The 26,671-nt window shown below is 41.7% G+C and overlaps 1 protein-coding gene across 1 annotated transcript in view; it reads right to left on the bottom strand.

Moving 5' to 3' along the window:
* The window catches only part of LOC124552407, a 66,523-nt gene that overhangs the window by 19,418 nt on the left and 20,434 nt on the right, over positions 1-26,671 (bottom strand). The window contains exons 3-6 of the mRNA XM_047126670.1: positions 19,379-19,698; positions 12,332-12,517; positions 5,597-5,776; positions 812-1,051 (exon numbers count right to left, since the gene is read on the bottom strand). Coding sequence (XP_046982626.1) covers positions 812-1,051; positions 5,597-5,776; positions 12,332-12,517; positions 19,379-19,698 — 926 coding nt within the window. The remainder of the gene's footprint in view (positions 1-811; positions 1,052-5,596; positions 5,777-12,331; positions 12,518-19,378; positions 19,699-26,671) is intronic.

Here is a 26,671-nt window from a genome sequence, read left to right as displayed (position 1 = left end):
AACCTATCCATTTCCCTTTTTAAATTTTCTAACATACCTGCCCGATTAAGGGATCTGACATTCCACGCTCCGATCCGTAGAATGCCAGTTTTCTTTGTCCTGATAATGACATCCTCTTGAGTAGTCCCCGCCCGGAGATCCGAATGGGGGACTATTTTACCTCCGGAATATTTTACCCAAGAGGACGCCATCATCATTTAACCATACAGTAAAGCTGCATGCCCTCGGGAAAAATTACGGCTGTAGTTTGCCCTTGCTTTCAGCCATTCGCAGTACCAGCACAACAAGGCCGTTTTGGTTAGTGTTACAAGGCCAGATCAGTCAATCATCCAGACTGTGGCCCCTGCAACTACTGTAAAGGCTGCTGCCCCTCTTCAGGAACCACACATTTGTCTGGCCTCTCAACAGATACCCCTCTGTTGTAGTTGCACCTATGGTACGGCTATCTGTATCGCTGAGGCATGCAAGCCTCCCCACCAACGGCAAGGTCCATGGTTCAGATTGCTATTAATGTGACAGTTGCGTCCAGTCAGACCTGCTGGTGGGAGTGGACATGTGTGCATGAGGTGTGCTTCTCTCTCTCTCTCTCTCTCTCTCTCTCTCTCTCTCTCTCTCTCTCTCTTTCTCTCTCTCTCTCTCGTCGAAAGCTATACTGTGTAACAGTCTTTCTGTCGTGCGTTTCTGCTTCTCGACAGGTCACCTTTGTTGTGAGTAAGAATCTATCCTTTTCCTTATATTATTCTTATTCCAACCTGCAGTTTCCAAAGCTTGAACCTGCAAAGTAATTATGTAGACACAGATCTTTCCTTACCTGAGACTGACGAGATTATCCGGAAACTTATCAAAAGGCACTCCAGTAACATCCGAATAATCGAATGTCAGACAGCGCAATCCTGACAATTTGAGGATGCTGCTCACACCTGGCTGCAACTCTGTAAAATACGTGGTACCGAAATACATGGTACCCATTCGCAACGTGTGAAGTCGCGGTAGCCCGACGAGGCAGGGGAATAGGCCTCCGCCGAGTCTGCTACAACCTGTCACATCTAGTCTGGAACAAACCACAAGTGCACTATCGCTTACACGGGAACAAGTTGGCAGAAATAAATATGATGAATTTTACTCCTAGCTGTCACCTTTGAGACAGAGCATTTTTCATGTAAATCAAAATTATTGTACATCTTCAAGTAAAATTGTTCCAAAATTAAACTTAAGTCTAAGGTGAGGGTGATGACAAATACACCTACAAAGTGGCATGACTGTCATAAAGGAAAAGTCACAAAAACAACACCTTACACAAGATCTGAAGCAAAGATTTGCAACATTGATGACGATACCCTACTCCTTGAGATAGCCTGAACATCAGGCTTTATAATCAGTAAGCCATTGTTAACACAATGGAAAAGAGCAAAATGCTACATTAGCCACTATCTCACAATGAGAAACTTCAGGGTTATGCATTGAGAAGAAAAAATTTCCTTTATTTCTTTAACAAAAACACACTTTTTGCCTAGAGAAAATACACTATCGCTTGGGTGAAAGTACATTTTTTCCATGTTAAGTGACAATATACTTTTCCATTGAGCTATAAAATTTATCAGTCCTGGGAACTGTAAAGGCTTTTATGCTCCAGTGCAGAGAAACCAACATTGTAATATTTCCTTACGTAAAGAATGTACGTAGAGGTTTCGCTAAGAATTTTGCACGATTGCACTGAAATGCCGATTCTTTGCATATACAAATGTTTACCGCATTTACCCGATTATAAGATCAGGTTTTCCCAAACTCATCATTCCTAAACTGCAGGATCATTTCATCTCGTATTCACAGTCAACATTTTCACATTGTTTTGTAGAGCATATAGAGGTCATAATACATTTAGAGATGAAGCTTTGACTCTGAGGTCACATGCAGGTCAATTCTGAAGAATTTGGAAGGGCAGGGAAAGGGTGGAGGGAGGGATGACAGATGCCTTCTCAGGTCCCACCAAAACCCTTGAAATTGCAATGTATTCTGAATAAACAGGCAAATAATTGTGACAGCAAAGATATAAATTTCACAGCTGTACTCTCAGGATAATGATTAAAAACAGTGGTACCACAAAAAAACTGGGTTAGAAGCAAAATAGGTAGAAAAGAAAACAGTCCAAATATTAATGAAAACCATATCTTTTCCTTTATTTTAACTCCTTATCATAAAACCCTGAGTTACCTCGGTTTTATTATTCTGACAGATACTAAAAATCCATAGTGTACTTGGGCAGCTTATAAATAGACCTGTGAAAAAGTAGAACTCCATTTATACCTGTTTCAGCACTGATAGTTAAGTATTCAGCCACTATAGAGCATCTGGTACTGCGTTTGCACCTGGCTGCCGTGGTTTGTTTGAGGTGGTTGCCACTCGGTACCATCTTTACTGTGTGCAGCTTTAGATGCTCGACAATTAAACACGTGCATTCCAGCCTTTCTCCTGTATTGTTGTTTAGGTTTACTACAGTGATCCTAAGTCTGACATTGAATTTAAGCACGTTGTTGTTGTTGTTGTTGTTGTTGTTGTGGTCTTCAGCCCTGAGACTGGTTTGATGCAGCTCTCCATGCTACTCTATCCTGTGCAAGCTTCTTCATCTCCCAGTACCTACTGCAGCCTACATCCTTCTGAATCTGGTTAGTGTATTCATCTCTTGGTCTCCCTCTACGATTTTTACCCTCCACGCTGCCCTCCAACACTAAATTGGTGATCCTTTGACGCCTCAGAACATGTCCTACCAACCGGTCCCTTCTTCTAGTCAAGTTGTGCCACAAACTCCTCTTCTCCCCAATCCTATTCAGTACCACCTCATTGGTTATGTGATCTACCCATCCAATCTTCAGCATTCTTCTGTAGCACCACATTTCAAAAGCTTCTATTCTCTTCTTGTCTAAACTATTTATCGTCCATGTTTCACTTCCATACATGGCTAACACTTAAATCAATACTCGACGTTAACAAATTTCTCTTCTTCAGAAACACTTTCCATGCCATTGCCAGTCTACATTTTACATCCTCTCTACTTCGACCATCTTCAGTTATTTTGCTCCCCAAACAGCAAAACTCCTTTACTACTTTAAGTGTCTCATTTCCTAATCTAATTCCCTCAGCATCACCAGACTTAATTCGACTACATTCTATTAGCCTCATTTTGCTCTTGTTGATGTTCATCTTAGATCCTCCTTTCAAGACACTGTCCATTCCGTTCAACTGCTCCTCCAAGTCCTTTGCTGTCTCTGACAGAATTACAATGCCATCGGTGAACCTCAAAGTTTTTATTTCTTCTCCATGGATTTTAATACCTACTCCAAACTTTTCTTTTGTTTCCTTTACTGCTTGCTCAATATACAGATTGAATAACATCGGAGGAGGCTACAACCCTGTCTCACTCCCTTCCCAACCACTGCTTCCCTTTCATACCCCTCGACTCTTATAACAGCCATCAGCTTTCTGTACAAATTGTAATTAGCCTTTCGCTCCCTGTATTTTACCCCTGCCACCTGCTGAATTTGAAAGACAGTATTCCAGTCAACATCGTCAAAAGCTTTCTCTAAGTCTACAAATGCTAGAAACATAGGTTTGCCTTACCTTAATATTTCTTCTAAGATAAGTCGTAGGGTCAGTATTGCCTCATGTGTTCCAACATTTCTACGGAATCCAAACTGATCTTCCCCAAGGTCCGCTTCTACCAGTTTTTCCATTCGTCTGTAAAGAATTCACGTTAGTATTTTGCAGCCATGACTTATTAACGTGATAGTTCAGTAATTTTCACATATGTCAACACCTGCTTTCTTTGGGATTGGAATTATTATATTCTTCTTGAAGTCTGAGGGTATTTCGCCTGTCTCATACATCTTGCTCACCAGATGGTAGAGTTTTGTCAGGACTGGCTCTCCCAAGGCTGTCGGTAGTTCTAATGGAATGTTGTCTACTCACAGGGCCTTGTTTCGACTCCGGTCTTTCAGTGCTCTGTCAAACTCTTCATGCAGTATCATATCTCCCATTTCATCTTCATCTACATTCTCTTCTATTTCTATAATATTGTCCTCAAGAACATCGCCCTTGTATAAACCCTCTATATACTCCTTCCACCTTTCTGATTTCCCTTCTTTGCTTAGAACTGGGTTTCCATCTGAGCTCTTGATATTCATACAAGTGGTTCTCTTTTCTCCAAAGATCTTTAATTTTCCTGTAATCAGTATCTATCTTACTCCTCTTGAGATAAGCCTCTACATCCTTACATTTGTTCTCTAGCCATCCCTGCTTAGCCATTTTGCACTTCCTGTCAATCTCATTTTTGAGACGTTTGTATTCATTTTACCCTGCTTCATTTACTGCACCTTAGAAAGTGAAGAAGAATGCGGCGTTATTTCATTCGAGACCAAAAGTGACGACAGTTTGCAAGTCGAGCGACAAGTACTTGCCGGTGGTACGAGATAAATACGTCCACTGTGCTCTGGTCAGCTTCTACGAGATTTCTGTTCACAGGAAACCGTTGTGAAATCCACACTTAGAATTGACAGCTGCACAGAAACCTAAAAATGACTCCAAGTTTCAGATATATCAATCGAAGTCTAGTGCACGAGTATGCTCATGATTTTACTATTGGTGATTTTCAAAATTTTGTAACTTATAATTTTGAGCTCTAAAACCCATCTTTATATTTCAGTATGTAATGTCTTTCAGTATATAATGTTTTTCATTAATAAAAAATATCATTTTTGGAACATAATTTGAAAATATATATATATATATATATATATATATATATATATATATATATATATATATATAAAAAATAGAGGGAAACATTCCAATGTCTGCTTGTGTCTGTGTATGTGTGGATGGATATGTGTGTGTGTGCGAGTGTATACCTGTCCTTTTTTCCCCCTAGGGTGGGTCTTTCCGCTCCCGGGATTGGAGTGACTCCTTGCCCTCTCCCTTGAAGCCCATATCCTTTTGTCTTTCCTTCTCCTTCCCTCTTTCCTGACGAGGCAACCATTGGTTGCGAAAGCTAGAATTTTGTGTGTATGTTTGTGTTTGTTTGTGTGTCTATCGACCTGCCAGCGCTTTTGTTTGGTGAGTTTCATCATCTTTCTTTTTAGACATATATATATATATATATATATATATATATATATATATACATATATATATATATATTAAGGGGTTAATTCTCCTTGTATTATCAAAATGTAGACAGTCAAAACTGGAATTTTAGGCAGATACATAATGTCAATAAAACAGTTTGTTACTCTGATTAGTCAGGGTATGTTAAAATAAATGTTTCTAAAGAAGCCTTTCGGATCGTCTTATACTTGGGTAAAAACAGTAGTAAACTTCATGCGTGTTTGACAATTGTTGCACTCTACCTCAGTCATATTGCAGTTTTAATGGCCAGCTGCATATTTTATTTAATGTCTTGACTTACAATTCTTTTTCAACACAATTTCAGTCACAACATTTATGAGTAACTCACACGATTCTGTACTACTTCACCAGTTACGTTTTCATTATTCAGCAAAATACTCTGTCTGCACTACACTGCAAAGCCAGCAACATCACTTACATTTCAAGATGTTCTAGACAGTTGATCTCCGAGAAGGCAGCAGGCGACAGCTTCGTAGCGTGAGTGACGGAGAGCTGCCGCAAACCGGGACATCCGTGGCTGATGGCAATTACTGTGTTATCTTCCACACCGTATCCGTGTGGTAGATCCAGCACTTTCAGTTGTGGCAGTCCTCCATTCCTTAAAAATACAATCGAGTACATAGTTTATGTTGTGTCACATTATTTTGTCTTTATAATGGGGGGGGGGGGGGGGGGGGGAAATAAGAAACAGCAACCTGACACATTCTGCTTACAATGACAGAGCACACCCTGCTCACCAATTTTGATAACTTCAGGACGCTGATCAGTTGCAACAGCAAAGTAACTCTCACGAAAGGATAGGGTCACAACACTACATTTTTTGGAAACATCCACGTCAAATGAACCGAGGCGCTATCTGATTTGCACCAAGTACAATTTTAGAACACTAAAAAATAGGGAAATTGTAACTATATTAATTTTCCAGGTATCAAAATTCTAATTTAAATTTGTTTCATATATGTTCGACTGATCACGGACAGTGGGGACACGCGGATATCGAGGTGATCATTATATAGTATGGGAAAATAAAACTGGCCATAACATGAGAGTAGAGCAACATTGGCAACCTCGATTTGAGCAATAGAGAACCACGGGTCAGAAATGCACCGTCGGGAAGCTCCCGCTGTAGAACAGCAGCCGGTCAGCTGCGAGGATGTGTCTACTTGTGTAATTTTGTCAGAATCGGTGTTACTGAAGTTGTTAGAATAAAAGTTAATTCAGGTTATCTCTACATGACAAAAAAACAAACATGTAGCCTATACATTTCAGTATTAACAACACTGGATCTTACAGTACCTCATGTCAACTATCTACATGCAGTCCTGTTTCTCCAGTACCAATTAGTATCTTATTATTGACATTACAGTACTATTAGCATAATTGGATTTAACAGTCTACCATTAAACAGTAAACATAACAGAAAATCTGTGTGTCAGGTAACTAGCCGTGGATATGTATTTAAAGTTTTACCAAGCTTGACAGACCAGCTGATACTATCATCTGCAGCTAATTTAAGTAGTAACTGTGCTCTTTAGTGTAACAGGCAATTACGCTGCAGAAAGTTAGTTCAAGAGCACACACTTTTCCGTGCTCTCGTCACCGATCAGCTGTAGTTCCACAACGGTGCAGTTATGACCTACAGTTATTCAGAAAATGTTTGTCAATTCTGTGTCCTCTTCTGTGGTCTGAATCGATCAGTCAGGTTGTTGTTCTCTGTCTTTCATATGACCAAACAACTCAGTCATTTATGTCATACAACTGAGTCTGTGAAAATAAAAGTTTCTTAAAATGTATACAGCTGTGGTATGTGTCACGCCAAAGTTTCACCCGTTACCACAGATGTGCCTCGAGATAAAGGCCTCACTGACTGTGGCCGACTGGTACGAGACCTGTGTTCATATTATTTGTTTACTTTGATCCTCAGTCCAGATTCTGCTTTCTGTACGCTTTCTGTTTTTTATTGGCAACAAAGTGTTTTACAATTCCTATTGCTGTCTTCTAGGACTTGGAGAGGGGACTTAGTATACACGTTTTTAATAATGAACCCGCACCTCTTGAGATGTAAAATAAGTTTGAAGATTAGAACACTTTTGAATCTACCACTTCCCAGTGCGCGCACCTATTGAGAAGAATGTGCCGTTCTCACATGCTGTTGTAATTATGACATCACGTACTATTTTCCTCTGACTCCAACAATGGCTGCAAGTACGTTCACTGGTCAGTACGTTCACAACTACAGCGATCTGCGGTGTTTCACAGACCGGCCAAACTCTCTACTTTGAAGAGAATGTCCTTCACCACGTAGAATGGAACACTAAGACGAATATTCTAAACACTGACTGTATCGTGTGCTCCTACAGCTTGCGAGTCGGAGCTCATTACCTCCACAGTGAAGTGGAAGATATGAAAGTGATCCAACCTTCAAACTTATTTTACATCCAAATGGTAAATTTGCAGACATGGGTTCCTTATCAGATTTGTTCTGCCAAGTCACCTGCACAACCCTTAGGAACCTGCAACAGGAATTGTGAAAATTTTTCTTTAAGCGTTTTTTGGAAACATGAATATGAAAAACAAAAATTGTTACACACACACACACACACACACACACTCACTCACTCTCTCTCTCTCTCTCTCTCTCTCTCTCTCTCTCTCTCTCGCTCTGTTGTGGTCTTCAGTCCAGAGACTGGTCTGATGCAGCTCTCCGGGCTACTCTATACTGTGCAAGCTTCTTCATCTCCCAGTATCTCCTGCAACCTACATCCTTCTGAATCTGCTTAGTGTATTCATCTCTTGGTCTCCCTCTACGATTTTTACCCTCCACACTGCCCTCCAATACTAAATTGGTGAACCCTTGATGCCTCAGAATATGCCCTACCAACAGATCCCTTATTCTAGTCAATTTGTGCCACAAATTTCCCTTCTCTCCAATTCTATTCAATACCTCCACATTTTCTACCCATCTAATCTTCAGCATTCTTCTGTATCACCATATTTCAAAAGCTTCTATTCATTTCTTGTCCAAACTATTTATCGACCACGTTTCACTCCCATACATGGCTACAATCCATACAAATACTTTCAGGAACGACTTCCTAACACTTAAATCTATACTTGATGTTAACAAATTTCCCTTCTTCAGAAATACTTTCCTTGCCATTGCCAGTCTACATTTTATATCCTCTCTACTTTGACCATCATCAGTTAATTTGATCCTAAAATAGCAAAACTCATTTACTACTTCAAGTGTCTCATTTCCTAATCTAATTCCCCCAGCATCACACAATTTAATTCGACTACATTCCATTATCCTTGTTTTGCTTTTGTTGATGTTCATCTTATATCCTTCTTTCAAGACACTGTCCATTCCGTTCAGCTGCTCTTCCAGGTCCTTTCCCGTCTCTGACAGAATTACAATGTCATCGGCAAACCTTAAAAGTTTTTATTTCTTCTTCATGGATTTTAATTCCTACTCCAAATTTTTCTTTTGTTTCCTTTACTGCTTGCTCAATATACAGATTGAATAACATCGGGAAGAGGCTACAACCCTGTCTCACTCCCTTCCCAACCACTGCTTCCGTCTCATGCCCCTCGACTGTTATAATTGCCATTTGGTTTCTGTACAAATTGCAAATAGCCTTTCGGTCCTTGTATTTTACCCCTGCCACCTTCAGAATTTGAAACAGAGTATTCCACTCAACATTGTCAAAAGCTTTCTCTAAGTCCACAAATGCTAGAAACGTAGGTTTGCCTTTCCTTAATCTAGCTTCTAAGATAAGTTGTAAAGTCCAGCCTACAACATGTAGGCACATATCTCTCTCTCTCTCTCTCTCTCTCTCTCTCTCTCTCTCTCTCTCTGTGTGTGTGTGTGTGTGTGTGTGTGTGTGTGTGTGTGTGTGTGTGTGTGTGTCCTCTAACTTGCCAAAGGGTTTCTTCTGAAAAACTCTACACTTCTGCTATCTAGTGCAGTGAGAGGCTTCCTTTACTTCATAATATTTACATTAGAACTGCCAGATCTTTGGCTGGTTGATTTGAAGCCACCAAATTTGTGAGTAACCCTGACAGCTGAGAGACCTAACCCCTGCTGGCTCAGTACATGTTTTCAGTAACAAACAGCACACCATATTGTACATATGCAAGGGTAAGATGACCCCAATTTTAAGACGAGCCCCCTTTTATTTGACTGGCTTCTTAAGAAAAATTAATTTTTAACATATTCTTGACCAATCAAAATTACAAACTGTTTTATTGACAAAGTATTTGCCTAAAGAGTTAACATTATACCTGTTCTAAATTTATGCCATTTTAATTGAATTAACTGTGAGTTGTTCTGATGTGATGACCTCAGAATATGGCTGTTTTCATCCAAATACGTGTAGGATTTTGCTTTTGTACAGGTGTGACAATTTTGCGGTGTCTCTCACTTCCAAACACATAATCTGCTCACTGCTCTCTCATTAGCTACATAGAACTGACAGCTGACACATATCCTTTCACGCCCGTCATACATCACAGTGAACATCGATAACACTACAGCGGGAAACACACAACTACGCCACTGGCCCCTATGTATCACTGTCTGCTGCAGAAGTTAATACTACTATTGTGTTTTTGTCCAGTTTTAAAGTCAATTCAGTTCTGAATACATATGCATTCAGGCAAACTGCAGTTTAAACATGGAAGATGTACAAAAAGAGACAGAGTATGTGGTACAGATTACCACGGTTGGCATATCCGGTATCTTATGTGACCTCAGTAAGGCATTTGATATGGTGAACCATACGCAGCTGCCCCTCAAATTAGCTTCTTATGGTGTCCATGAAAAATCTTTAAATTCGTTCAAGTCATATCTCAAAAATAGGAAACAGAGGGTAGTTATACAACATAAGGGCAGGAAAGCTTGCTCTAGTTGGAAGGAAATACATGCGGGTGTACCCCAGGGGTCCATACAAGGCCCATTACTATATAAATGACACACCAGGTAAGGTAACTTCAGATAAGATTCTGTATGTAGATGACTCAACAGCAGTAGTCTGCTGTAAAAACACTGAAGAATTAGCACAGAAAACAAAACAGACTGATCATGTGGATTGCTTACTGAAGCAGTTAAATAGTTTTGTTTATGCAATGAGGGTTCTGAATAAAGTAACTGACTTAGCTGTTAGGAAAATTGTGTATCATACATATTTTATATCAGTTGTAAGGTATGGCATAATTTTTTGGGGAGTTGAAAAGGAAGCCACCTAAGAGTGTTCATGCTACAGAAAAAAAATTATCAGAGCTATGACTGGAACAAACCTTTATTTGCAAGCCTTGACTTTCTGACAATTCCTTCCATGTTTATATATGAAACACTTCTCTGAGTTAAGAAACCCACATCTTTTTGAGGGAAATTCATTTACACATACTTATCCAACAAAACACAAACAAGATTACATGTTACATTGCCATAGACTAACATTATCTGAAAATACTGCATATTACATGGCTTTGAAGCTTAGCAAATAAAATCCATTCAAAGATGAAGGACTGTAAGCTAGAATCTACCTGTGCAAACATTGAAAATATTTAAAAAGCCAACTGCTACTACAGTGTGGATGATTTTATAAACAGAGACAAGTAGGAGATAATATATCTGTTTTGTTTTCCTGTTTTTTCTACATTATGTTCTATGTGTATGCTTATGTTCCCTTTTACTGGAGGTATATGTTCTTATTAAATGTGTCGATACTTGTAAACTATCATGAGAACTATGTATCTAAATATGTAGATGTAAACACATATATTACATTTATGGAAGTATGTGGTCCTTGAGGTATGTCCATATTTATAAACTACAGAAACAAACATGAAAAATACTTCCATATGCGTTATTTTAATGTATCTTGTTTTAGGTATCCTTAGGTCATGTGACAATAAAGATGTTGTGTTGGCTGAAGAGTCAACACCATGTTACGAGAGGAGGCCAAAAGGCACGCATTTTAGCTCACGCAGGCTGGCGTAAGGAGGGAGGAACTATATTGACGTGAGGTCTGGAACATGACAAGGAATTAGAATTCAGAAAGCGGACATAATTGGTTTGATACTTAACTTTAATCCATTAATGATGAACATCGCTCTTGACGGTACATGATTCACAATATTATCTGTTCAGATTATAGTAACTGAACCTTGCTAGGTCATAACAAATGACGTAGCTGAAGCAGGTCCGACATATACTAACGGACCGCAGCCGATTTAAAGGCTACCACCTAGCAAGTGTGGTGTCTGGCGGTGACACCACAAAAGATTCTCTTCTGTTCTATTCCCCTCCCCACACTCATCCTAGTTCCCTGCCAAGCTGTTCCCCCACCGAGCCTCATATAGTGCTGCTCGAGACTGTGGAACGTGCACTACAATATCTTCAGAGTGCAAGTCAGATGTAACAACAATGACAACCACAACCGATACATAAATAAAGTTCACAATCATGATTCGGTCCAATTCATTAACTATTGCTCACCCCACGATCTACTGACGTCTGTCAGTACTATCTCCTGACGAGTCTCGCCACTGTAATTTACAGTCAACCTAATACGATTTATTTTGTTAATTAGAAATCTAATTCTGGATTAATTTTCCTCTCTTCTCATCTGAATGTCACCATGTTCTAAAGCTGATTAAAAGTTGGTAATGTTTCACCCATTGTTCTAATACACGAACAGCAACTGAATTTCTCACTTGCAATGCACTTGATAAATCCTTCCAGTCTCTCATAATCAAATAAAATATTGATCTGGGGTCAGAATCGAGTAATGTTTTTTGAAGGACAACATTTCCGCTTTTGAATGTTACGTTTACTTAAAAATTAGTATTAATGTTTCTATCGGGAAACCTCGAGACTCTTTCGATGCAAATATCGTTTGCCCGGCCCTGCCCTTCTGAATTCTTCAAAATAGACCTGCACGTGACCTCAGCTAGCAAAGCTTCATCTGTAAATGTAGGATACCCTCTATATACTCTATTAAACAATGTTAAAATGTTAATCTCAGCAGCAATAGTTTAATCTGCCAATATAACTCGATCTCATATTTTCTGAATGGCAAATTTGGAAAAAAAACCTCATCTTATAATCAGGTAAATACAGCAGTTACCTACTTGATGGGTCACTTACGTAAAAGCCAGAGCAGCTGTTCCGGGCGGTATTCGATCGGGGACGGACATCCTGAGTTCCCGCAAGTTCTTCAAGCTTCCGACGGTAGTGAACGCCTCTCTGGCCGAGTCGTGGACTATGTCGTACTCGTAAAGTTCCAGACATTCCAAGCTGTCGGGGTATACCGGCAGCAACGGTATGACGCACCTGTGTAACAACAGAAATGGGTCTCGTGAAAATTATTCGTCTTCTGTCACATTTGAGGAGACCACACAAACGGCATACACTATATTCCAATTCCAAATTAAGGGTTCTTATTCTGCATTTGTAACATTTCTGTGTTCGACTGTCACCTTTACATCACTTGCCACTGAAATACGACATCATTACTATTACCACCACATTAATTTGCATCGAATGTATACCTGTGAGGGACAGATTGCGTGGGTATACATCAGGCATCGTGGTGAGTGTCAGGGCACTGGGTACTAGGCCTTCTGTTGGGTACAAAATAGTCTTTCCGCTCCGGGGATTGGAATGACTCCTTACCCTCTCCCTTAAAACCCAAATCCTTTCGTCTTTCCCTCTCCTTCCCTCTTTCCTGACGAGGCAACCGTTGGTTGCGAAAGCTAGAATTTTGTATTTATGTTTGTGTGTCTATCGACATGCCAGCGCTTTTGTTTGGTAAGTCACATCATCTTTGTTTTTATATATATAGGTGCCTATCGACCTGCCAGCGCTTTCGTTCGGTAAGTCACACATCTTTGTTTTTAGATATATTTTTCTTTCCCTCTCCATCCCTCTTTCCATATATATATATATATATATATATATATATATATATATATATATATATAAAAAAACAAAGAAGATGTGACTCACCAAACAAAAGCGCTGGCAGGTCGATAGACACACAAACAAACACAAACATACACACAAAATTCAAGCTTTTGCAACAAACGGTTGCTTCGTCAGGAAAGAGGGAAGGAGAGGGAAAGACGAAAGGATGTGGGTTTTAAGGGAGAGGGTAAGGAGTCATTATAATCCCAGGAGCGGAAAGACTTACCTTAGGGGGAAAAAAGGACTGGTATGCACTCGCACACACACACACACACACACACATATCCATCCGCATATACACAGACACAAGCAGACATTTGTAAAGGCAAAGAGTTTGGGCACAGATGTCAGTCGAGGCGGAAGTACAGGGGCAAAGATGTTGTTGAAAGACAGGTCAGGTATGAGCAGCGGCAAATTGAAATTAGAAATTAGCGGAGATTGAGGACTGGCAGATAGTGAGAAGAGAGGATATGCTGAAGGGCAAGTTTCCATCTCCGGAGTTCTGACAGGTTGGTGTTAGTGGGAAGTATCCAGATAACCCGGACGGTGTGACACTGTGCCAAGATGTGCTGGCCGTGCACCAAGGCATGTTTAGCCACAGGGTGATCCTCATTACCAACAAACACTGTCTGCCTGTGTCCATTCATGCGAATGGACAGTTTGTTGCTGGTCATTCCCACATAGAAGGCTTCACAGTGTAGGCAGGTCAGTTGGTAAATCACGTGGGTGCTTTCACACGTGGCGCTGCCTTTGATCGTGTACACCTTCCGGGTTACAGGACTGGAGTAGGTGGTGGTGGGAGGGTGCATGGGACAGGTTTTACACCGGGGGCGGTTACAAGGGTAGGAGCCAGACGGTAGGGAAGGTGGTTTGGGGATTTCATAGGGATGAACTAAGAGGTTACGAAGGTTAGGTGGAAGGCAGAAAGACACTCTTGGTGGAGTGGGGAGGATTTCATGAAGGATGGATCTCATTTCAGGGCAGGATTTGAGGAAGTCGTATCCCTGCTGGAGAGCCACATTCAGAGTCTGATCCAGTCCCGGAAAGTATCCTGTCACAAGTGGGGCACTTTTGGGGTTCTTCTGTGGGAGGTTCTGGGTTTGAGGAGATGAGGAAGTGGCTCTGGTTATTTGCTTCTGTACCAGGTTGGGAGGGTAGTTACGGGATGCGAAAGCTGTTTACAGGTTGTTGGTGTAATGGCTCAACGATTCTGGACTGGAGCAGATTTGTTTGCCATGAAGACCTAGGCTGTAAGGAAGGGACCGCTTGATGTGGAATGGGTGGCAGCTGTCATATTGGAGGTACTGTTACTTGTTGGTGGGTTTGACGTGGACGGACGTGTGAAGCTGGCCATTGGACAGGTGGAGGTCAACATCAAGGAAAGTGGCATGGGATTTAGAGTAGGACCAGGTGAATCTGATGGAACCAAAGGAGTTGAGGTTGGAGAGGAAATTCTGGAGTTCTTCTTCACTGTGAGTCCAGATCATGAAAATGTCATCAATAAATCTGTACCAAACTTTGGGTTGGCAGGCCTGGGTAACCAAGAAGGCTTCCTCTAAGCGACCCATGAATAGGTTGGCGTACGAGGGGGCCATCCTGGTACCCATGGCTGTTCCCTTTAATTGTTGGTATGTCGGGCCTTCGAAAGTGAAGAAGTTGTGGGTCAGGATGAAGCTGGCTAAGGTAATGAGGAAAGAGGTTTTAGGTAGGGTGGCAGGTAATCGGCGTGAAAGGAAGTGCTCCATCACAGCGAGGCCCTGGACATGCGGAATATTTGTGTATAAGGAAGTGGCATCAATGGTTACAAGGATGGTTTCCGGGGGTAACAGACTGGGTAGGGATTCCAGGCATTCGAGAAAGTGGTTGGTGTCTTTGATGAAGGATGGGAGACTGCATGTAATGGATTGAAGGTGTTGATCTACGTAGACAGAGATGCGTTCTGTGGGGGCTTGGTAACCAGCTACAATGGGATGGCCGGGATGATTGGGTTTGTGAATTTTAGGAAGAAGGTAGAAGGTAGGGGTGCGGGGTGTTGGTGGAGTCAGGTGGTTGATGGAGTCAGGTGAAAGGTTTTGTAGGGGGCCTAAGGTTCTGAGGATTCGTTGAAGCTCCGCCTGGACATCAGGAATGGGATTACGTTGGCAAACTTTGTAAGTAGTGTTGTCTGAAAGCTGACGTAGTCCCTCAGCCACATACTCCCGACGATCAAGTACCACAGTCGTGGAACCCTTGTCTGCCGGAAGAATGGCGATGGATCGGTCAGCCTTCAGATCACAGATAGCCTGGGCTTCAGCAGTGGTGATGTTGGGTGTAGGATTAAGGTTTTTTAAGAAGGATTGAGAGGTAAGGCTGGAAGTCATAAATTCCTGGAAGGTTTGGAGAGGGTGATTTTGAGGAAGAGGAGGTGGGTCCCGCTGTGACGGAGGACGGAACTGTTCCAGGCAGGGTTCAATTTGGATAGTGTCTTGGGGAGTTGGATCATTAGGAGTAGGATTAGGATCATTTTTCTTCGTGGCAAAGTGATATTTCCAGCAGAGAGTACGGGTGTAGGACAGTAAATCTTTGACGAGGCTGTTTGGTTGAATCTGGGAGTGGGGCTGAAGGTGAGGCCTTTGGATAGGACAGAGGTTTCAGATTGGGAGAGAGGTTTGGAGGAAAGGTTAACTACTGAATTGGGGTGTTGTGGTTCCAGATTGTGTTGATTGGAATTTTGAGGTTTTGGAGGGAGTGGAGCTGGAAGTGGGAGATTGAGTAGATGGGAGAGACTGGGTTTGTGTGCAATGAGAGGAGGTTGAGGTTTGCTGGAAAGGTTGTGAAGGGTGAGTGAGTTGCCTTTCAGGAGGTGGGAAACCAGGAGATTGGATAGTTTTTTAAGGTGGAGGGGGGCATGCTGTTCCAATTTGAGGTTGGCCTGTAGGAGGATGCTCTGAACAGCCGGTGTGGATGTGGGAGAGGAAAGATTGAGGACTTTTATTAAGGATAGGAGTTGACGGGTGTGTTGATTGGCTGAGTGGATGTGTAGGGGAACGATTAGATGGGTGAGGGCAATGGATTGTTCAGTTTGGAACTGGTATAGGGACTGATGGAAAGAAGGGTTGCAGCCAGAGATGGGAACTTTAAGTGTGAGGCCTTTAGGGGTGATGCCAAATGTCAGACAAGCCTGAGAAAATAAAATATGGGAGTGTAATCTGGCTAGGGCGAAGGTATGTTTGCGGAGGGAATGTAAATAAAACTTAATGGGGTCGTTGCGGAGGTGTTGTGAGGGTGACATGGTAATAGAAGGTGGAAAGTGTAACATGAGGCTGAAATGAAAATGACACATAAACACACACAAACATACACACAAAATTCTAGCTTTCGCAACCAACGGTTGCTTCGTCAGGAAAGAGAGAAGGAGAGGGAAAGACGAAAGGATGTCTCATTTGTGCTGAACTAATACCATAGGAGTTTTGCTCTCCCAAAATCTAAATCTAGCTCTATGCCAATTAACTGTACCAGAAAGATGAAAAGTGGGTTCATACAAAAAATATAATAGCTCAGAAAAAATGTGCACCTCCATTTCTTCTAGAATTCCAGTGCAAAATTCTTACCTTTTGGTGTGGCCATCAGATGCAATGCTTGCAACAATTCCAGTGTGTATGATTTCTGATGCAGTCAGTTTCCTAACTCACCATATCTCGAGTTGAAGAGTTTTAAGTTTATTGTTCACTCGTGTCACGGATTTCCTAGGGCGCCTTTTGTAAGTTGCACAGATACCTTTGACATCTTCACTCTATGTGCAAGGATGACCCTCACTTTTCCATTTGCAGATGCACCAATTTTCTGTGATTTTCAGTGGCACTCGTACATTTGTTTACTGGCAGGCAGCTCTCTGTCAAATTGTTATCAAAATACACATTTCACACTAACAGTGGACTCCGATTTTGCTAATTGCAGCACAGAAAACAAATGCCCCCGTGGTGTCTCCGTTTTCCTATGAACGAGCAACAGCAGCACTGCACCTTTAATTGAACTTCTATGTCAACTGCTCAAAAGTTTCTACTTTTCTCTGTCTGGAGTTGCATTTCTATCCTTTATAGTATGTAAAAGATTAATCCCAGAAATATGCCACTCCTCTTTGAATAACCCTGTATTTTGGCAAGTGTAGTCCTTTAGAATGACTGTCGTGCATGAGGCACAGACTGACAAGCCACAGTGGAAGAGATGCGCCGCACTAGCTCCGAATACGAGTAGGTGCGCGATCGAATGCCGGGCACTCGCGGACAGGCGATACCGAGAGGATAACCTAGGCACGTAAAGCGCCAACCCAACTGATTTTTGTAGTTCAGTTAGGCCCTGATCAGTTTGTGAGTTCACCATTATGCAACTTTACAAATCTTAATCTGAGAATGCAGCATTTGCAGTGAACTTTGTGTTTCAGTGTGAAGCTCGTATCTCTGCCTCAAATCTGTTCCTCACTACAGGATAATAACCAATACCATGCGTCATTGCTGCTGTTGCTACTACTACTATTACTACTACTACTACCGCTATTATTATACAGTTATATCACAACCATCATCGTGTATCGGTATTTATCTACATAATTTAATTACATTTTTGTGAGTTCACTGTATCATTACAAGATATGAAATATGCACTTGTGCTGACATGAATGCATGAACAAAAGGTGTTTATGGTTTTCTTCTCTCCCCCCCCCCCCCCCCCCCCCTCCCTCTCTCTCTCGCCTAAGTGTGAGGTTTATTTTGTTCAGATACTGTTGCCCCATGTGTCAGCGTTATCAACCATCACTGCAAATACATGTGCTCACTGAACACTATCTACAGAAAATTCTATACTGTATTTTTTTTTTAATTTTGAGTGCGTATTCCACAGGGAGTTATTTTTGTGTGTGCATAACAATGAAACAATGACAGTCCAGGCCACAGTGGTTCCTGATAATGGTTAATTGTGGACAACAGTTAATGTATCACAGGCAAAGGGACTCTGAAGTGCGTAACTGAACTGCAGTATACTGAATTTTTACATCCAAGTGCTGGGACCAGCTCTTGACATACAGTTAAACCCCTGCTTACACTTTTCAGTGGAATGACACACACACACACACACACACACACACACACACACACACACACAAAGAGTAAGTTGCAGGAAAGTGCTAAATACAGGAAAGCATTGGAAACAAACCAAGTAAAAAATGAATACATTTATCTTACTGTCATTCTCTTTATATTGTTCAAAATCAGAAATTATAACAATCTAAATTTTGCCTATTTAAAAAGAACTGAAATAATTGTTTTTGCTTCTTTCTAACAGCAATTTGTTGTATTCTTTTGTTAAACCACATTAAAAGAACAAGCTTGCACAGTAGCATGCACAGTTCCCTCACATACGAGTTGCCAAGTTTCTCATACTGTTGCTACTGCGCAGCAAAAAGTAGAAGAGAAGTAAAAGATGACAGAATATTGCTGATGTAAATGGGAAAGTAATGGGCCCAGAATTGTGCCCTGAGGGATAAACATTTCAAAAACTTCCTCTCCCACAGGCTGTGCATACGCAATTAATCGACAGTGGCATATGTTAAATTATAAGTCCCCATTCTGAAATGACACATTCTACCCATTAATTTCACTACGAAGCCCCATCTACAGACTAATGTGAAAAAAACTGAGAAACCCAAAATGTGCGAGTGAGACAGGTCTGCCGGGTACTACCAAATCACACAGAACTGAACTGGGCACAACTGTTAAATACAGCGGCACTATTAGCTACGAGTGAAAGTAATTACGTAATAATTGGATTCAAATTAATGATATCAATATCCTTTCGTCTTCCCCTCTTTCCCGATGAGGCAACAGTTTGTTGCGAAAGCTTGAATTTTGTGTGTATGTTTGTGTTTGTTTGTGTGTCTATCGACCTGCCAGCGCTTTCGTTCGGTAAGTCACCTCATCTTTTTTATATATAATTACGTGATAAACGTGACAGAAGATGTTTGAAGACATAGATATGTTTACTGAACTAGACCTAGCTTAAAAGCACTGTAACAATAATTAGATGTCTTCTTAACATTTTGTATCTCGTGTCCCTATGTATACATAATGGTGAAATATGCCAAATGTCTTTTACGTAGTGTGAAAAATACCGAACATACGAGAACAGTATTCGTCGAGCAAAAGTTGGCTCGAGTAAAAGTTAGACATTCGTACGAGGAGAGGTAATAGTACTCACCTCGTTCCACCCACCGACCACTTTATTCGTAAGCACTTTAGGGTGTTCTTCTTGGCATTCAGAAAGTACTTCAGATCATCCGTATCGACAGACATACGTCCGAAGTCAATCTCGACCAGTCGGGGGCACCCGTCACCCAAAGGTCTCAGCACACAAGGACGCAGCACGCAAGTCGTTCCCACGTATCTCTCTTGCAGACACAGCACATGGAGGTGCTGCAGATGTGACACCGCCTCTGAAAATTTCTCGGTCTTCAGCAGCTCGTCGGGTGCCGTCAGCACATGTATCCCGGAGCACTGCTCGACCAAGTTCTTCACCGTCTGCAACCGCACACTTCCTGTAGTACAGTAACACTTCTGAGCTAAGGAGTGGGATACACTGAAACAAAAGAAGCACTATTAATGATCGTTCAAACAGATGCTTTCTGCCTCTTCTGAAGCACCTGACCAATTTCCAGCAACAGAAGTTGCACAGCAGCTAAACAGATGGCCACAGAGGAAGTCAGTAACTGCGGTGAACGAGAGGAAAGCATCCGCACCGTCCACGCTCACCAAACTGACTTCCTCTCAGCTAACAGGTGTCCTCCCTTCTGATGACTCCCGAGTCAGTTCGTATTGTCGATGTCACAGCTGCTCGCACCACCGTGTGTCTTTTTTGATCCCAGGAAACACTCTGAATGGCCTACATTTCAGAACAACTGAACTCTACTCTTCTTCCTTCTTGTTAATTGACTATGTGCCACCCCAGTAATCATATATACATTGAGACAAAGTAGTTACTGGGCAAAACCTCAATGGATCAGAATGGAAATACATTAGTGGAATTTCCTCAGTTCAGAAGGAGTTTTTCAGTAAAAAATGCTTACTACCCAAAAGGTTCATTTAGGTCCATTATGGTTTATTTAATGTTTTTTTTAGTTGTTTTAAGCTGTAATACGATACCAATGGAACACTTGACCAACATTATTTTAAGAAACAAACTATCACATACAAAAACGGCATTAAATGTGTGATTACATATGAGTTAATGTGTTAATGTTCAGCATGTGAACAAGAAAAGGTTTAGTAAAGGTTTGAAATTATGTTTGAAGTGTGCTGAAAGTCAATGGCCATCCTATTCATCAAACACTGGAGGAGTATTATTCGGATAACTTTTTTCCGTTTTAAGCAAAATGCAGTCTTTCAAACGTCTCAGTGCTTACGATTAAATATCTCCCTGGATATCACAAGATATGTTTAATTCAGTTGACGAAAGGTGAAAATATAAAAATCCAGCAAATGAAGCAGTTGAAGGGGAGTACACACATCTAAAAAATGAGATTAACAAAAAATCCAAAATGGCTAAGCAGGAGTGGTTTGAAGACATAGGATGCAGAAGTATATATAACCCAGTGAAAGATAGATACCACCTGAAGGAAAGTTAGAGAGACATTTTCAGAAAAGGAAAGCATCTGTACAAATAACAAGAGGCCAGATGGAAAACCAGTCCTAAGCAAGAAGGGAAAGGTGACTGGTGGAGGGAGTATGCAAAAGGTGTACACAAGGGAAATGAACCTGAAGGCAATATTATGGTAAAGCAAGAGGATACAGATGAAGACGAGATGGGAGATACGATACGATACAATACTGCGAGAGTCGAAACGAGGCCCCTAGAATAGACAACATTCCCTCTGAACTAATGATATCCTGGTATATAAGATATATGAGACAGGTAAAGTACCCTCAGACTTGAAGACGAATATCATAATTCCTATTCCAAAGAAATCAAATGCTGACAGGTCTGAATATTACCAAACTAACAGTTTCATAAGTTCTGGTTCCAAAATAATAGCACAAATTCTTTTCAGGGGAATCAAAAAACTGGCAGCACTCAACCTCGGGGAACATATTTTTGGATTTCAGAGAAATGTAGGGACACCCGAGGCAATACTGACCCTATGACTTACCTTAGAAGATAGATTAAGGAAAGGCAAGCTTACTCTTATAGATTTTGTAGGGTTGCAGACAGCTTTTGACAATGTTAAGCGGGATACATTCTTTAGTTCCGAAGGTAGCACATGTAACGTGTCAGCACCAAAAGGTTATATACAAGTTGTACAGACACCAGGTGGCAGTTACGAGTTGAGGGGCACGAAAAGGAAGGGAGTGAGACAGGGTTTTAGCCTATCCCCGATGTTATTCAGTCTCTACACTGAATGATCAGTAAACAAAACTACAGAAAAAATTGGAGTAGGAATTAAAGTTCAGAGAGAAGAAATAAAAACTTTGAGGCTTGCCGACATTGTAATTCTGTCAGGCAACAAAGAACTTGGAAGAGCAGTTGAACCGAGTGGATAGTGTCTTATAAAGAGAAGATAGGATACAAAGTAAAACAAAGGTAATGGAATGTAGTCAAATTAAATCAGGGGATGCCGAGGGAATTAGATTCAGAAACGAGACACTAAAAGTAATAGATGAGTTTTGCTGATGAGGGCTTAAGTAGAGAGGATATAAACTGTAGACTGGTAATAGCAGGAACAGAGTTTTTTAAGAAGAGAAATTTGTTGACATGAAACATGGATATAAGTGTCAGGAAGTTGAAATGTGGTGCTACAGAAGATTGCCGAAGATTAGATGGATAGATCATATAATTAATGAAAAGGTACTGAACAGAACTGGGGAAAAAAGAAATCTGTGGCATAACTTGACTAAAAGAGCTCAATGGTTGACAGGACACATTCTGAAAAATCAAGCAATTACCAGTTTATTACTGGAGGGAACTACTGGGGGTAAAATCATAATAAAATAAGAGAAAGCAGAGTTCACACAGAAAGATTTAGGTTTGTTATTCCTGCACGCTCTTCAAGAGTGGAATGGTAGAGTGGTAGCCTAAGTGTGGATCTATGAACTCTCTGCCAGGCACTTAATTGTGAATTGCAGAGTAATCATGTAGATGTCAAAGGGACATACAGAGTGTACATAAAGTCCAGGAATACTTTCAATTATTTATTGCGCAAGAACTAAACATTGTACAGATGTCATACATATTGCAGTTTGAAGAGAAACTATGAAAGTTTTTTGTACAAAAATTCGATGTGCAAACCACGAGTGGTAATCAAATTCTTGCCGTACCCGTCCCAGCACGGCATAGTCGACTGTGGCAGTCGCTTACCGTATTCTCTCCCAGAGCTCTGCTACATCACGCGGTGGAGGCGGTACATACACCAGATCCTTAATGTGTCCCCACAGAAAGAAGTCACATGGAGTGAGATCTGGTGATCGGGGAGGACATTTCATGAAACAGCTGTCCCCTTCTGTAGCATGGCCGATCCATCGATGCGGCAGCTCCGTGTTCGGGTACCCACGAACTTCACGACGAAAATGGGGTGGAGCCCCGTCCTGCTGAAAGATGAACGGAAAGTCCGATTGCATTCGAGGCATCAGCCATTGCTGCAACATGTCCGGGTTGGAATGTCCAGTGACAGTGCTCTCGGCCAGAAGAATCACCTGTACAGTTTTCGACATGACGAGGCACAAAAAAACACTTACCTTTGGGGAATCACGCTCAAATTCAATGCATTTGTGTGGATGCTTTGTAGCCCAGATTCAACAGTTACGCCAGTTCACTTTCCCATCAGTGTGAAAAGTAGCTTCACCGCAAAAAATTTAGCGATCAACAATGCCATCCGCATTCTCATTCAGTTGTTGCAACTGTGAACAAAACTCAAAATGCTCATCTTTGTTGTCGCCATTGAGCTTCTGCACTAACTCCAATTTGAACGGTTTCACAGACAGCTTCTGTCGCAGGACTTTCCGCACTGTCATCGGAGCCATTTCGAGTTCATGGGATGCATGACCTACCAATTTCTTTGGACTGCTTACGAATGTCCCTCGTATGTGCTCCACATTCACTTCACCCACACTGGGACATCCGCTCGTCTTGCCGGGCACAAGAAATCCGTCGTAACGAATTTGCTGTGCCAGCGGTAAATAGCCTTCCTTGTCGGTGGCTTCTTACCGTACTCGGTTCTAAACATCTGTCGAACAGCTGTAGCACACTCGATTTTGTCGAACTCCGACACAAAGAAAGCTCGCTCTGCACCTGAACTCACCACATTTGCGACTAGTGCCAACTATCGGCAAATTACCCAACTATGCTGTGGCGGTATATGTGAAAAAAACTTTCAGGTTTTCTCTTCAAAATTACATATGTATGATACCTGTACAATGTTTAGTTCTCGTGCAATAAATTATTTGAAGTGTTTTTGGGCTTTATGTACACCCTGTATATTGCAGTTATTTCGAAATGACGGAGCCTGCACAGGACAGAATAACTGTAGTGTGAAGAGCTGCATCAAACCAATCTTCAGACTGAAGACATCAACAACCATATCTCCTAATCTATCTGTGCTATGTGTGGATACTGTCTGCAAAACATGTTGAAAATAGAGTTAGTAGTGAAGAAGTAATAAAGTAATGCCAGATGTGGATGTTTCACTGCATGAACAGTGAAAATGTGATAAGTGATGAAATTTTTTCCTTTCATTATTTTGTGTGTGTGTGTGTGTGTGTGTGTGTGTGTGTGTGTGTGTGTGTGTGTGTGTAAGTATACAGTCTGGGTAATTTGTGTGCTGTGTGTTATGCAGCCTCAAGATGTGCACAATTTTGAGCTGTAATACTTGTTTTATTACATTAAATCTTTGACTTAGGATTATACCTCTCAATGGGTATATTATGACAGCATTTTCTTTTAAGGTCAGACAGTAATTATATGAAGTACCGAAAATCAATTGTTTGTTGCCCCTGTAGGCTATTACGCAGCCAATCTGCAATGGGGACCATTATCGTGTCAGCCATTTAGTGATACGGATTTCAGCAGTTTCAATTAAAGCAAGCAAAAAACAATGCCACAGATATCTCTAATAAGCCAACCAGAAACTGTTTCATCCACAAAACAACACTGCAACCTATTTATACAGAAGCAATGCCAAGCTGGTTATTTCGGCTCCTAATACCCAATGTGAGTATTTGCAAGCACAGGAAAAGTGATGGAAAGGTGAAGAGAAAGCTAACAGTCTGAGCAAACAAGACTTGGTGGCTGCCAGTTCACTGACCCCTTCTGAAGTACACCCACAACTCCCACACTCATCCATCCCACGCACCCGCACACAACTCACTCGCACGCGACCGCCGTCTCGAGCTGCTCGGGCCAGGGTGCAAGCTACTGCTGTGCAAGATGGGAGAAAATCTGGGTGGTGGGAGTAAGCTGGGGGCAGGAATGGGAAGGGATGGCAGGATAGAAGTGGGGGACGGTAGAGTCCTGCTTGTGAGAGCATAAGGGACAGGCTGGGTGTAGTAACCAAAACCAACTGCGGGAACGCCTTCGGCTGCAGATCGGAGCCGCCAGGTGGGGAAGCCGGCGGCGGCGGAGCACGCAACACCGGGTAAACACGAGGACGAGTCGGACGACAGACCAACGACAACCGACAACAACCGACCACGACCGACTATGACCGACACAACGAGGAAGAGATAAACAATGGGGGCTCGTAGAAACCACAACACCAAACACCGACAGTAAATCCACTCAGAGCCAGGCAAATGTCAACAACGAGCAATGACCAGAACGCAGTACCGCCGAGAGAGAAACGAAATCCAGAGCGAGTACCAGACTGGCCGGACTAGGGTAGAGCGGGTATCTGTATACGAAACCGGAGGGAGCGGCTATCGGCCGCTGTCTGCGGTGGTACCCTCGCTGCGCGAGAGCCGCTGCTCGGAATAGCCGCCGCGGACACGGAGCCCTCTACGGGCTGACCACGTCCATTTGTTCTGGTGCGTGTTCGACTTCCGCAGCAGGAGGTACTAGAGTGGGGAGAGGGTAGGGCAACTAGGTGCAGTCGGCAGATTAGAGAAGGGGCAGGGGGTGGGAAAGGAGAGTGGAAAAGGAAGAAGTGCAGTGCTGAGGGGTAATGAGGAAGGGGACAGGCGGGTGAAGGACAATGGACAATAACTAATGAAGCTTCAGCTTGGGAGGGTTATTGGTACTCGGGATGTATTGCAGGGAGAGTTACCACCTGCAAAATTCAGAGAAACTGGTACTGTTAGGAAGGACACATGTTAGGAAAGATCCAGATGGCACAAGCAGTGAAGCAGTAATTAAAATGGAGAATGTCCTGAAGAGCAGCCTGCTCAGCAACTGTGGGGTCCAGCCGTTTCTCGGCCACAGTTTGCCGCTAGTGGTTCGTGCACACAGACAGCCTGACAGTTGTCGTGCCTACTTAGAAAGCAGCACAGTGGTTGCGACTTAGCTCGTAAATCACACGATCGGTTTCACAGGTAGCCCTGCCTTCGATGGGATTAGGTAATGCTTGTGACCGGAATTTCATTTTCACTTCATTTATTATCATCCTTTGCATCATTTACATGATGTAGGAAATGTCATAATACTGTCCAGGATATGCACAGCAGAATATTACAAATTTCTATCAAACACATAAAATTAACATTGTATAATATGTTGAAAATTAAAACATGCTCCTTTAACGTGTACCGTATGTGATGAATTTATATATATTTAGTACATTTTCGAAAACATACTGCACATAATTTAGAGTTAAAAGAGTATAAAGGAGACATGGAATTGACAATGAGAACAACATGATATTGACAATACAACTATCAGTTAGTGACTTAAGGATTCAAAATATTCCTCTATGCTATAAAAACATTTATTTAGCAGATACTTTTTTAATTCCAACTTAAATTTTCCTTCATCTTCTGTTCCCCTGATGCAGTGTGGCAGAGCATTATAGAGCACCCCCTGTTAACTTCCCAGAATTTCTTAAGCTCGAACCTTGCCTCACCGTAATTTAATCCACAGTGGCTCACATGTTTTTGAGTTTTTGTTTTCCTTGTTCTTTTTACATGCAGATTCTTACAGATATGTGTATTGTAGTCATGAAGATCTGAATTTACACGTAAACTACTCGAGTGTGTTCTTGTATGCAGTATGCTTTTTAATATGTGCAAAGATGGTACTGTAAGTATGTTTAGCGGCATGAACAAGGGATTGCAGTGCGTTTGTGGAGAGCTGTGTGTAATAATTCTAACGGCCCTTTTCTGTAATTTAAAAACCTCTCTCAAGCGACATTTAGTTGCACCCACAATGTTATTCCATAGGATATAATAGAATCGAAATACGCCATATACACTAATCTTGTACACTCTGCACTGCAAACTCTGGAAATTATTCTCAGTGCAAAGCATGCTGAACTGAATTTGTTTGGATATGTATGTGACACGGGCTTTCCAGCTC

The sequence above is a fragment of the Schistocerca americana genome, chromosome 10 (genome assembly GCF_021461395.2).
Source record: "Schistocerca americana isolate TAMUIC-IGC-003095 chromosome 10, iqSchAmer2.1, whole genome shotgun sequence".
Taxonomy (NCBI): Eukaryota; Metazoa; Arthropoda; class Insecta; order Orthoptera; family Acrididae; genus Schistocerca; species Schistocerca americana.
Note: the sequence above shows the minus strand (reverse complement) of the source record. Positions and strands in the feature narration are given on the sequence as shown.